Source organism: Symsagittifera roscoffensis, chromosome 3 (genome assembly GCF_963678635.1).
Source record: "Symsagittifera roscoffensis chromosome 3, txSymRosc1.1, whole genome shotgun sequence".
NCBI classification, from domain to species: domain Eukaryota; kingdom Metazoa; phylum Xenacoelomorpha; order Acoela; family Convolutidae; genus Symsagittifera; species Symsagittifera roscoffensis.
Genome location: NC_087064.1, coordinates 31,603,183 through 31,616,255, shown reverse-complemented (window position 1 = coordinate 31,616,255; position 13,073 = coordinate 31,603,183). Strand labels below are relative to the sequence as shown.

At 32.9% G+C, this 13,073-nt stretch overlaps 1 protein-coding gene across 1 annotated transcript; it reads left to right on the top strand.

The window, feature by feature from the left end:
* Positions 1-400: 400 nt before the first annotated feature.
* On the top strand, positions 401-2,562 carry LOC134841524 (uncharacterized). The gene is made up of 2 exons (XM_063857554.1): positions 401-1,422; positions 1,529-2,562. Exons 1-2 carry the CDS (start codon positions 562-564, stop codon positions 2,138-2,140), a joined length of 1,473 nt encoding a protein of 490 aa, XP_063713624.1. The 5' UTR covers positions 401-561; the 3' UTR covers positions 2,141-2,562.
* Positions 2,563-13,073: the final 10,511 nt, after the last annotated feature.

Sequence of the window (13,073 nt, the reverse complement as noted above, 5' to 3'; positions counted from 1 at the left end):
TTTCCTGTTATGCAATTGCCCGCCGTGGTTATAATTTTCGAGCTAAACTCTGCTTTATGAACTTTCGACGTTATGTTTATTTCAGTTTTTATTTCAGCTGATGTCTAGACAGTTGCTCTTTTTAATTAAGACTGTCTGTCCGATTTTTTTGCAACTCTCTATACTTGCGGTCAAATCGTTGAAAAACAAACATATCAAGAATATTTAAATAAGTTCATATATTGTTCGTTTTTTGTGTCTGATCTCTCGTGACATTGAACTTTGTCTGAAAAAGTTGATAAAATAAAAGTTTTTCAAGGTTATTTGTTTTAGCATCTAAGCTTTAAAATTATTTTCTTTACCGGTTAGTCTGATGACCCCTAAAATAGTTAATGAGTTTTCTTATTAATCGGTTAACGTTCACGTGGACGCATTGTTTGCAATTCTTTCCATGTTCGATTCACTGAGACCAGAATTGTTCTAGTGAGATTCCAACTCAAATGCGGATTGAAACTACAAAATCTATTTGGTTATTATTATTATATAAATTACAGATTGTGTATTGTGCTTGAGTATTGCGAAATGAATGATGAGAATGGCGAGAGTAACGAGAACTCACGCCTTGACGAGAGGGACGAGAAATCACGCCTTCAAACTGTAAAGCAAAACAAGTGTCTTTCCTCCGATTATGGATCGGACTCGAGCTTCGTTCAACATTCTGGAAATAGCAGCTACTCCGAGTGTTCTGCGGATGATAGTGATCCACAGATAAGGCAAAATGGAATACTGAGTGCGCGCAGTGAAGCCAGCAGTAATTATGTTCAGAGCACTGAAGCTTCGCAAGAACACAATCAATCACCTGCCATTTCGAGCGAAAATACTGACTGTGCTTCGAATGAAAGGCCTCCTAAATGCTCTACACCCATAAGCAATTTTCCAGACGCGAAAAACCATTCCACATTTAGTGTTCAGAGTATGGACATAAGACATTACATTCCTGGCTGTTCGGTCGGTTCTATTGTTTACAGCCATATGAATCAGATTATTCCGGAGTGGTATGATGCAAGTACTCAATATTGGCAACATCGTATACCGTTTAATAATCAAGTGCTCGCCTGCCAAGTGATGAATGGCCATAACCAGCATATGCCTACAGTGCAAGAGGTTGAATCAATGCAATCTCAGAATATAGATCCAAACTCCTTTTGCGACCAATCGCAGCCGGGGAAGTTGAAACCCCCGCTTAAGATGTATCAAGATAGGTGTGCTGTTTCGAATTACGACAGGAAAAGTTCTTTTGTTGTTTATGCTATGCGCAAACGGGATCTGACTGGAGATCGTGCCTTGGGGTACATTGTCAGCCCTGAGTTCAAAAGGAGTGGAATAGTGTGGTCTTGTGTGATTTACCCGAAGGGGGTTCTAGAGGATTCGTCTTACATGGACGTAAGTGGGCTATAGACAATCTATTGTTAAATACGAACCAAAGGTAGAAATTCACAACACTTTTTTCATAGAGGAAATCGATCTAGATGCTGATAATTTTGTTTAGGTCAAAGTTCAGCTCAAAACCTACATTAAAGATGATAACCGCAGTGTCATATTCAGAGTATCTCTCCTAAGTGGCCAAATGGAACACTACGATGTAGTGGAGGAAATTTTGAGAGAAGATGGCCCGAGAGTAGAGGCTGACAACAAAGACGAATTCGTGTGTAAAAGTACGAAGCCCTACTATTTGAATGGACGAAATGATTTCTATGACAGAGATGATCCGCTGCTCATAAGAAATTTTGGTAGTAGCGAGTACTTGCGCTGTATGTTCCGAGGCGTGGACAGAGTCACTTTCCGAGTCGAAATGGAGGAATCAACTCAATTGTCGACTCGTGATCAGTTGAAGAGCTTCCTGATGTGGACGCATGCGGAAATAATTCATTCGCAGCAAAGTGGACTGGGTTTTGAAGCAGCAGAGAAGAAATTTGCACAAATGCCGCACCATTATCACAGATTAGCACAAGGCTTCTTAGGTCATTTTAAACTGCATCAACTGTCCTGCAATGCGTTTCAGCAAAGTCAGGTTTTGCAGCAGGAAATGGGACGAATAATTGAGGAGACGAATGAGAAGTTGGAGCAGGAAACCCATCAGAGGCGCATCCCAAATTATTGATTTTTTCAATTTTGTTTAGCCTTGTATTTTATTTCTGTATTAAACTGATTGTAAGTTTCGTTGATCTGATGCAAATTGTTGAACATGAGCAGATTTTTTTTGCTGCTAATTTGAGTGAATGCGTTCAACTCTGTTGAATCTGTGTGCTAATTTGGGTGAATACGTTTGATACGTATGTGCTAAATTTGGTGAATATGGTTGATACGTATGAATCTATGCTTATTCATCACCAGAAGCATTAACACCAGAAAAGGATTAATTCAACAGTTGTGCACTAGAGTGATAGTCAGAGAGCGAATATTGTACCTGGTAACATATTTCCACCCTATGGAAGGAGACGGGGGACATATTGAATCATTGAAGTTTTGCAGATGAACTGTTGAAACCAATACAAATGCCGAATTGATTTAGTGTAGATAACAGCAATCTTTTGAAAAAGCTACTTGAGGGCATTGAGAGTTAAGTACAGTTAGTAAAGGTCAAGTTCAAATGAAGGTGAAGAAAAACAAGGCGGTAGTTTTAGAGGTATCAATATATTGGTTCGGAAGACGATAGATGGTTTGTGGATGGTTAAATAACGTATTTCAGAATTATATCATTGTAACAAATACATAATTTTTGTTCGATTTCGTTAATTTCGTTGAAAAAGATTTTTTTTCGTGTCTTTTAAGGGTGAGGGGGACTTAGTAACTTCAAAGTAGTCTTACGACTTTTTTTGCGGTTCAATTTTTTAGGTTTGATTAGATTCTGCCTAAATTATCTCGGCTAAGTGGCATCATATTGCGTTGAGTGTTTTGAGGGCGAGGGGGTCTGTATTGTTTTAGTTTCCTTTTTGGCTCAATAGGTTTCGACCTATTTTATATCGGCTCAGTGGCCTCAAAGTTAAGTGTGCGGGTGAATTGATAATTTTTATACGTCTTAAGTCTTGAATTTTTCTCAGCTTAAAAGGTTTCTTCTAAGGTTTTTCGGCTTTGTAACCGCTCGGTATGGTCGAATCTAAGTTTTGTGTTTTCGTTTTCGATTGTTTTATTTTCGTCAATGTTGTAAAATAAGCGTTTTTTTTCTTTATTGCGCTTGCGCGCAGCAAGTAGATTCGTGGATAAGGTCTGGTTTCGAAAGTTAGTTTTCAGAATTCTCTGCGGATTAAAGAATTCAAACCTTGGATTTAGTTCTCTAAATGGGATAAATTTTTCAAACCATAAAATTTTCAGATATATTATTTAAGTCGTAATTGAGCAGCAAAAAATTTTCAGATGTATTATTTTTTGTAATTGAGCACTTCGTAATTGCACTATTGAGCACTAAATTACGGTATAATCATACTAAATTGTAACGTAATTACTTAATATTTTTTAGTATGATTATAAACGTAACTTTGTGCTCAATAGTGACATTTTGACTCATTTTGCCATCTCAAGCGGAAAAAAAAGCTTTCGCAGAAAGGTTTTGGAGAGATACTCCAATTCGCCATGTTGAACAGGAGTTCTGTACACTAAAAAGTCCATAGCAAAATTTTTTCTTGAAAATGGTTTGATTTTGCGAGGTTGTCCTTTTTATGTGGTCATTTCGATGAAGTTCGAAAATTGGTTCCTTTTTACGTGGAGGTATTATGAAATTTTTTTGATTTAACTTAAATGAATTTCGCAGTTTTCGTAGCGTTGAATTTAAGTTTGATGTGTTAGTTGTGTTCTCTTTTCATCGATTATGTTCGTCAATGCTGTAAAATTAGCTTTTTTTTCATTTCATTACACTTGAGCACGTTAGGTTAGAAAAAATAGAGTAGTCGTACTATTACACTATGCTCACGAAGTTGCAAAAATTGGTGCCAATTTTGGTGGTACCATTTTGGTTTTTGAAAACATGTACTTCGTCATAATAAGTTAACATAGTAGTTGCCTTTTAAACTAACTAACTATCAAATGGTCGAAAAAAGCGGTTAAGTTCCAATAACATAATGATAAAAACTCGATTTCTGAAAATTTGAAACAATATATCTCGCAGTGTTTTGAAATGCATGTAATGCATGATGTTGCTTGTTGCTTTGCAATTTTTTTTATGAAAGATAGTGTGGATGCCTTCATTGTCTATTATTCCAGATTATTACTTGCAAAATTGTTTTTTTTTCGTATTCGCTTTTCGCGGCATCTCATTGGTAATTTACTAGCATGTTTTGCTGCTTCATTTCTGACTAGTTTTGCTGCTTCATTTCTGACGATTGCTAAGTATTCTTAGCCGAGAGGGCAGGGTGTGAAGTTTCAAATCTTCAGGTTGCACTTTAGAATCCGGTACATAGCAAGTTTGACTAATTAGAGGATAATTCCTGTTTTCCTTTCACTTTCTGAAGCTGTTGTTTTTTGTGTGTACGAGTGTTTGCAAAGCCCAGTCTCTTGGTAATTTTTTCCAGCTTTAAATCAATAACTTTCATCAATTTCGTAATATATTATTGGACGTCTTTTCGATGTTACTAGCAGGGTTTCAGTGCCGAGTTTTCAGCCAATAAATCCAAAGTAAGAGAAACATTAGAAGCAAATTTCATGAATGCATATGGTTTTGAACCAAAATTGATTTGCGTAAATTAATATTGACCCCCCTGTATTAAAATAAACAAACGAAATTTTATAAAACATAGTTTGATGAATGCGCATTAAAATACCCTTCTGTTTTTCGAGCAAGACAAGTTTAATATAGAAATTGAATTTTTGACGTAGACACGACACTAGGCGTTTACAATAACGCTGAGCAACATAAAAATAAGATGAAAAATAAGATGGAAAAACCCAGTTGATAAGAAAATAGAAAGACAATCCATAAGGATTGGTTTATAAGATTATTTTATTTTAATTGTTTTGAAAAAATCTTAAGTGATTTCCTCAATTTATTAGCGAAACCAATTATGTTATCAAACGCTTCTAAAAGCTAATACAAAATGAATGCGTTCTCAAAAAAGCAGAATTTCGAGAAATGAATTAAACCCAGATGCAAAGATCGATGTTAACACTTTCGCGATAAACTATGTTTTGTTTTAAACTGAACTATAAAAATAATTTCTCAAACATATGGTAGGATATTGTCAGGGCATACTAAGAACTGCAAAATTGTCCTCAAAGTATAACTGCGCAAATCATTTTGGTTTTCGAGATTTTATGAGTTTTCAATTCTTAGTTATATTTGAATAAAACAAAGTAACAGAACTTGAAACTCACGGCCCTTTGGTGGGTTGCTGTCAGGGGATACTTCGGCCTTGCAAACCTACCCCCCTTAAATTGGTTGCTCAATTTTTTTTTGCTTTCAACGATATGGCAGTTTGATGGTGTTTTCATTTTTTAAATCTGTAATCAAAACTCACATTCAAAAACAACCGTTAGAAATTAAAATTCTAATCTATGTTTTGGTACTGTCAGGGTTCTCTTTGGCGTTGCAAATATGTCCTCTAAAATGATTTCGCAAATCCATTCAACTTTACAGGCAAATATTTTCGACTGATGTGTTTTTGCTGGATTTTTTTTTATCCATGACACGGATTGATTGCTATATCGTTTTGTAGTTTGATGACTTGCTTACCGATTTCATGATTTTCTTCTTCAACTTGATCTGATTTTCAGCATGTCTTTTTGATGGTTTTCCTTCGAAATAACTGATTCATTTTTGCTGATTTAGTTCTTCGAAACTCGCGGATAATGTCATTTGTTTTATTTTTAAAACTTGATCAGGAGTTCAAATTAGCTTGAATAAATTTTCTTTGAAAAATTGCTACTTGAGAATTAATTCCTTGATGGTTTTTTACAGGATAAGCTTCTCACCGAATTTATGATCTGAGATTGAAATGCGATCTGATTAGACAGGGACTTTTTTGATGGGTTTGATTGCTTTATTTTTATGCATATCGCTAGTTTTGTGAGCAGATAACAAAACATTGGTTCACAAGTAAAATTTTCGCCATCATGCTTTTTAAATTGATTTATATCCATCTGATAATGATTCTAATTGATTGATAGTTGTTTTTGTAATTTGATTACTTCCTCCACGATTTTTTTGTGAATGATTTCATCTTGATCTGCTTTTCAGCATGTGTTTTTGATGGTTTTTCTTTTTAAGTAGATGAATCAATCCTCTTTAAGTTAAATGAACCTCGAGGAATATGTCTTTTTTCGCTTGATAAACGGTACAAGATAGTTCGTTAAATTTTTCTTTGTAAAGCTGTTCGTAGACTTTTTTCCGTGTTGAATTTTTGACTGATGAGCTCTCCCTGATTTTTTTTCTGATTAGATTTTAATGGATTTTATTCCTACCTTGTTTTTCATCTTTAATTTTAAGATTGTCTCATAAAAAATGATTTCAAGCAGATTTTTTCTTGATGCATTTTTGCTTGAATTTATATTCATTTCATTTTCAAATTGGTTGATTGGTAGATACTTTAAAAATTTGATGACTTGCTTACCGATTTTTTGATCTTTGATTTCATCTTGATCTGATTTCCAGCAGCTTTTTTGAAGGTTTTCCTTTTAGATAACTGGTTCGTTTCTGCTGTCTTAGTTCATTGAATCTCAGGGATTGTTTTTTCTCTTCATAAACAGTTCAATATAGCTAGAATAACTTTTGCATATAAATTTGTTAGTTGACATTTTCGTATGGACATTTACGTTAGTTTTTGCATGAAGTTCTCACCGGTTTGAGGGTGTCTGATTGAACTTCGATCTCATCAGAATTGAGTTTACTAGATGGATTCGATTCCCTCATTTCTGTATATATCTCTATTTACGAATATTTGACAATCAAATGGTTTACAGGCAAATACTTTTGATTGATGCGTTTTTGCTTAATTTTAATCCTTAACAATGAATGATTGCCAGGTTGTTTTTAAGTTTGATGGCTTGCGTACAGACTTTATGATTTACTTTTTCAATATGATTTGATTTTCAGCATGTTTTTTTGAAGGTTTTCTTTTGAAAAAACTGAAAATTTTCTCTCTTTTAAAAAATTTCAATATAGCTCAAATGATTTCTATGCCTCATTGTTCGTTGACAATTTTTTTATTTTTTGAGTTTTTAGGTGATGAAGTTCTCCCCAATTTGATGATATCTGAACAAACGTCGATCGTATCAAAATCGAATTTTGAATGATTTTGACCCCTTTGTCTTTTGTAAGTTTCTCTATTTGTGATTCTCTAATAAACGAATGGTTAACAGGCAAATATTTTCGACTGATGTTTTTGCTTGATTTTTTCATCCATAACATTGATTGATTGCTAGGTTGTTTTGTGGTTTCATGACATGCTTACTAATTTTACTATTTACTTTTTCATCTTGATCTGATTTGTAGCATTCTTTTTGATGGTTTTCCTTCGAAATAAGTGATTCATTCCTGCTGTTTTAATTCCTTGAAACTTGCGGATTATGTCATTTGCTTTCTTTTTTTACTTGATCAGGAGTTCAAATTAGCTTGAAAAAATGTTCTATGAAAAATTGCTTGTTGAGAAATTATTTCATTAATGAATTCTTACATGATGAAGTTCTCACCGATTTTATGATTTGTGATTAAATTGCGATCTGATTAGGCCAGGACTTATTTAGTCGATTTGATTGCTTTTTGTGCATATTTTTAGTTTTGTGAGTATCTCACAAAAATGTTTTGGGCAGATTTTTCCCCTGAAACGTTTTTGCTTGATTTTAGATCCATCCGATATTGATCGTGATTGGTTGATAGATAGGATTGTAATTTGATGATTTTCTTACCGATTTTATAGTAAATGATTTCATGTTGATCTAATTATCAGGATGTGGTTTGAACGTTTTTCTTCGAAAAGATGAATCGTTGCTATCTAAGTTCAATGAAACTAGCGAATTACGCCTTTTTCGTTTGATAAACGGTACAAGATAGCCCGAAAATTCGCCTTGTAAATTTGTTCGTAGACTGTTTGCCTTGTTGAATTCTTGCAGGATGAACTTTCACTGATTTTTTTTTCTTCTGATTAGAACTTAATGGATTTGATTCTTTCCTTGTTGTATATATCTTAGTTTTAACGAATGTGTCACAGAAAATGATTTCAGGCAGATTTTTCCTTGTTGAATTTTCGCTAGAATGTACATTCATATATTGAAATTGGTTGATCGACAGATAAATTTGTATTTTGATGACTTTCGCCAATTTTATGATCTATGATTTCAGTGATCTGATTATCAGCAGCATTTTTGAACTTAAGCCTTCCAAATAGCTGGTTCGTTTCTGCTGCCTAATTTCATTAATTCTATAGGACCATAACTTTTGTATTTGTTTTTCTTTATAAACAGTTCAATATAGCTCGAATAATTTTTTATGCATAATTGTTCGTTGACTAGTTTTTATTTATGAGTTTTTAAGTGATGAAGTTCTCGCCGATTTGATGATATCTGAGCAAACGTCGATCTTCTCAGAATCGAATTTACTGAATGGATTTGATTCCTTTATCTTTTGTAATTATCTCTATTTGTGATTATCTCACAAACGAATGGTTACAGGCAATTATTTTTGACTGATGTTTTTGCTTGATTTTTTCATCCATAAAATTGGTTGACTGCTAGGTTGTTTCGTAGTTTCATGACTTTCTTAATTGCTTACTAATTTTTTTTTCAACTTGATCGGATTTTCAGCATGCCTTTTCGATGGTTTGCCTTTGAAATAACTGACTCGTTTCTCATATGTTAAGTTCCTTGAAACAAGCGGATTATGTCATTTGTTTTCCTTTTAATACTTGATCAGGAGTTCAAATAAGCTTGAATAAATTTTCTATTAAAAATTGCTTGTTGAGAAATTCTTTCATTGATGAATTCTGTATGAAGTTCTCATCGATTTTATGATTTGTGATTAAATTTCTTTTTGTGCATATCTCTAGTTTTTTAATTATTTCACAAAAATGGTTCGGGCAGATTTTTCCGCAGAAACGTTTTTGCTTGTTATAAGGTCCATCCGATTTTGATCGTGATTGATTGATGGATAGGTTTGTAATTTGATGACTTCCTTACCGATTCCTTGTTAAATGATTTCATCTTGATCTGATTATCAGCATGTGTTTTGAACGTTTTTCCCTTGTAAAAGATGAATCGTTGCTAATTAAATTCAATGAACCTAGCGGATTTTGCATTTTTCATTATAATTTTCCTATAAGTTTTCCTTATAATTTAGTCTGTAGACTTTTTTCCTTTTTGAATTCTTGCATGATGAAATCTCACTGATTTTTTCTCTTCTTTGTAAACAGTTCAATATAGCTCGAATAATTTTTTCTTGCATCATTGTTCGTTGGCAACTTTTTTTTGAGTTTTTGGGTGATGAAGTTCTCGCTGATTTGATGATATCTGAACAAACATCGATCGTATCAGAATCGAATTTACCGAATGGATTTGATTCCTTCATCTTTTGTATATATCTCTATTTATCATTATCTCACAAACAAATGGTTTACAAGCAAATATTTTTGACTGCTGTTTTTGCTTGATTTTTTCATCCATGACATTGCTTGATTCTTAGGTTGTTTTTTAGTTTGATGAATTGCCTACCAATTTTATGTTTTACTTTTTCACCTTGATCTAATTTTCAGCATGTCTTTTCAATGGTTTGCCTTCGAAATAACTGATTCATTTCTGGTGTTATAGTTCCTTGAAACTTTCGGATTTTGTCATTTGTTTTCTTTTTTTATTCTTGATCAGGGAGTTCAAATAAGCTTGAATAAATGTTCTATGAAAAATTGCTTGTTGAAAAATTATTTCATTTATGAATTCTTACATGATGAAGTTCTCACCGATTTTATGATTTGTGATTAAATTGCGATCTGATTAGGCTAGGACTTATTTAGTCGATTTGATTGCTTTTTGTTCATATTTTTAGTTTTGTGAGTATCTCACAAAAATATTTCGGGCAGATTTTTCCCCTGAAACGTTTTTGCTTGATTTTAGATCCCTCCGATATTGATCGTGATTGGTTGAAAGATAGGATTGTAATTTGATGATTTTCTTACCGATTTTATTGTAAATGATTTCATCTTGAGCTAATTATCAGCATGTGGTTTGAACGTTTTACTTTAAAAAGATGAATCGTTGCTATTTAAGTTCAATGAAACTAGCGGATTACGCCTTTTTCAATTGATAAACGGTACAAGATAGCCCGAAAATTCTAGTTGTAAATTTGTTCGTATACTTTTTGCCTTGTTGAATTCTTGCAGGATGAATTTTCACTGATTTTTTTTCTTCTGATTAGAACTTAATGGATTTGACTTTTTTCCTTTTTGAATTCTTGCATGATGAAATCTCACTGATTTTTTCTCTTCTTTGTAAACAGTTCAATATAGCTCGAATAATTTTTTCTTGCATCATTGTTCGTTGGCAACTTTTTTTTGAGTTTTTTGGTGATGACGTTCTCGCCGATTTGATGATATCTGAGCAAACGTCGATCTTCTCAGAATCGAATTTACTGAATGGATTTGATTCCTTTATCTTTTGTAATTATCTCTATATGTGATTATCTCACAAACAAATGGTTACAGGCAATTATTTTCGACTGATGTTTTTGCTTGATTTTTTCATCCATAAAATTGATTGACTGCTAGGTTGTTTCGTAGTTTCATGACTTTCTTAATTGCTTACTAATTTTATTTTTCAATTTGATCGGATTTTCAGCATGTCTTTTCGATGGTTTGCCTTTGAAATAACTGACTCATTTCTCATGTTAAGTTCCTTGAAACAAGCGGATTATGTCATTTGTTTTCCTTTTAATACTTGATCAGGAGTTCAAATAAGCTTGAATAAATTTTCTATTAAAAATTGCTTGTTGAGAAATTCTTTCATTGATGAATTCTGTATGAAGTTCTCATCGATTTTATGATTTGTGATTAAATTTCTTTTTGTGCATATCTTTTTGTGTTTTGTAGTTTGATGAATTGTTTACCAATTTTATGTTTTACTTTTTCACCTTGATCTAATTTTCAGCATGTCTTTTCCATGGTTTGCCTTCGAAATAACTGATTCATTTCTGCTGTTTTAGTTTCTTGAAACTTTTGGATTTTGTCATTTGTTTTCTTTTTTATTCTTGATCAGGAGTTCAAATTAGCTTGAATAAATATTCTATGAAAAATTGCTAGTTGTGAAATTTTTCCATTGATGAATTCTCACATGATGAGTTTCTCACCGATTTTATGATTTGTGATTAATTTGCGATCTGATTAGACTATGACTTGTTTAATTGCTTTCATTGCTTTTTTGTGCATATCTCTAGTTTTGTGAGTATTTCACAAAAATGGTTCGGGCAGATTTTTCCGCAGAAACGTTTTTGCTTGTTTTAAGGTCCATCCGAGTTTGATCGTGATTGATTGATGGATAGGTTTGTAATTTGATGACTTCCTTACCGATTCCTTGTTAAATGATTTCATCTTGATCTGATTATCAGCATGTGTTTTGAACGTTTTTCCCTTGTAAAAGATGAATCGTTGCTAATTAAATTCAATGAACCTAGCGGATTTTGCATTTTTCATTATAATTTTCCTATAAGTTTTCCTTATAATTTAGTCTGTAGACTTTTTTCCTTTTTGAATTCTTGCATGATGAAATCTCACTGATTTTTTCTCTTCTTTGTAAACAGTTCAATATAGCTCGAATAATTTTTTCTTGCATCCTTGTTCGTTGGCAACTTTTTTTTGAGTTTTTGGGTGATGAAGTTCTCGCCGATTTGATGATATCTGAACAAACATCGATCGTATCAGAATCGAATTTACCGAATGGATTTGATTCCTTCATCTTTTGTATATATCTCTATTTATCATTATCTCACAAACAAATGGTTTACAGGCAAATATTTTCGACTGCTGTTTTTGCTTGTTTTTTTTTCATCCATAACATTGCTTGATTGTTAGGTTGTTTTGTAGTTTGATGAATTGTCTACCAATTTTATGTTTTACTTTTTCACCTTGATCTAATTTTCAGCATGTCTTTTCAATGGTTTGCCTTCGAAATAACTGATTCATTTCTGGTGTTGTAGTTCCTTGAAACTTTCGAATTTTGTCATTTGTTTTCTTTTTTATTCTTGATCAGGGAGTTCAAATAAGCTTGAATAAATATTCTATGAAAAATTGCTTGTTGAAAAATTGTTTCATTTATGAATTCTTACATGATGAAGTTCTCACCGATTTTATGATTTGTGATTAAATTGCGATCTGATTAGGCTAGGACTTATTTAGTCGATTTGATTGCTTTTTGTTCATATTTTTAGTTTTGTGAGTATCTCACAAAAATATTTCGGGCAGATTTTTCCCCTGAAACGTTTTTGCTTGATTTTAGATCCCTCCGATATTGATCGTGATTGGTTGAAAGATAGGATTGTAATTTGATGATTTTCTTACCGATTTTATAGTAAATGATTTCATCTTGAGCTAATTATCAGCATGTGGTTTGAACGTTTTACTTTAAAAAGATGAATCGTTGCTATTTAAGTTCAATGAAACTAGCGGATTACGCCTTTTTCAATTGATAAACGGTACAAGATAGCCCGAAAATTCTCGTTGTAAATTTGTTCGTAGACTTTTTGCCTTGTTGAATTCTTGCAGGATGAACTTTCACTGATTTTTTTTCTTCTGATTAGAACTTAATGGATTTGACTTTTTTCCTTTTTGAATTCTTGCATGATGAAATCTCACTGATTTTTTCTCTTCTTTGTAAACAGTTCAATATAGCTCGAATAATTTTTTCTTGCATCATTGTTCGTTGGCAACTTTTTTTTGAGTTTTTGGGTGATGACGTTCTCGCCGATTTGATGATATCTGAGCAAACGTCGATCTTCTCAGAATCGAATTTACCGAATGGATTTGATTCCTTCATCTTTTGTATATATCTCTATTTATCATTATCTCACAAACAAATGGCTTACAGGCAAATATTTTCGACTGCTGTTTTTGCTTGATTTTTTCATCCATAAC

Excerpts from the sequence above, each read along its gene's own strand:
- LOC134841524 (XM_063857554.1), top strand. The coding sequence starts at position 562 with ATGAATGATGAGAATGGCGAGAGTAACGAGAACTCACGCCTTGACGAG. Across the intron at positions 1,423-1,528 it reads AGGATTCGTCTTACATGGAC|GTCAAAGTTCAGCTCAAAAC; the intron begins GTAAGTGGGCTA and ends AATTTTGTTTAG.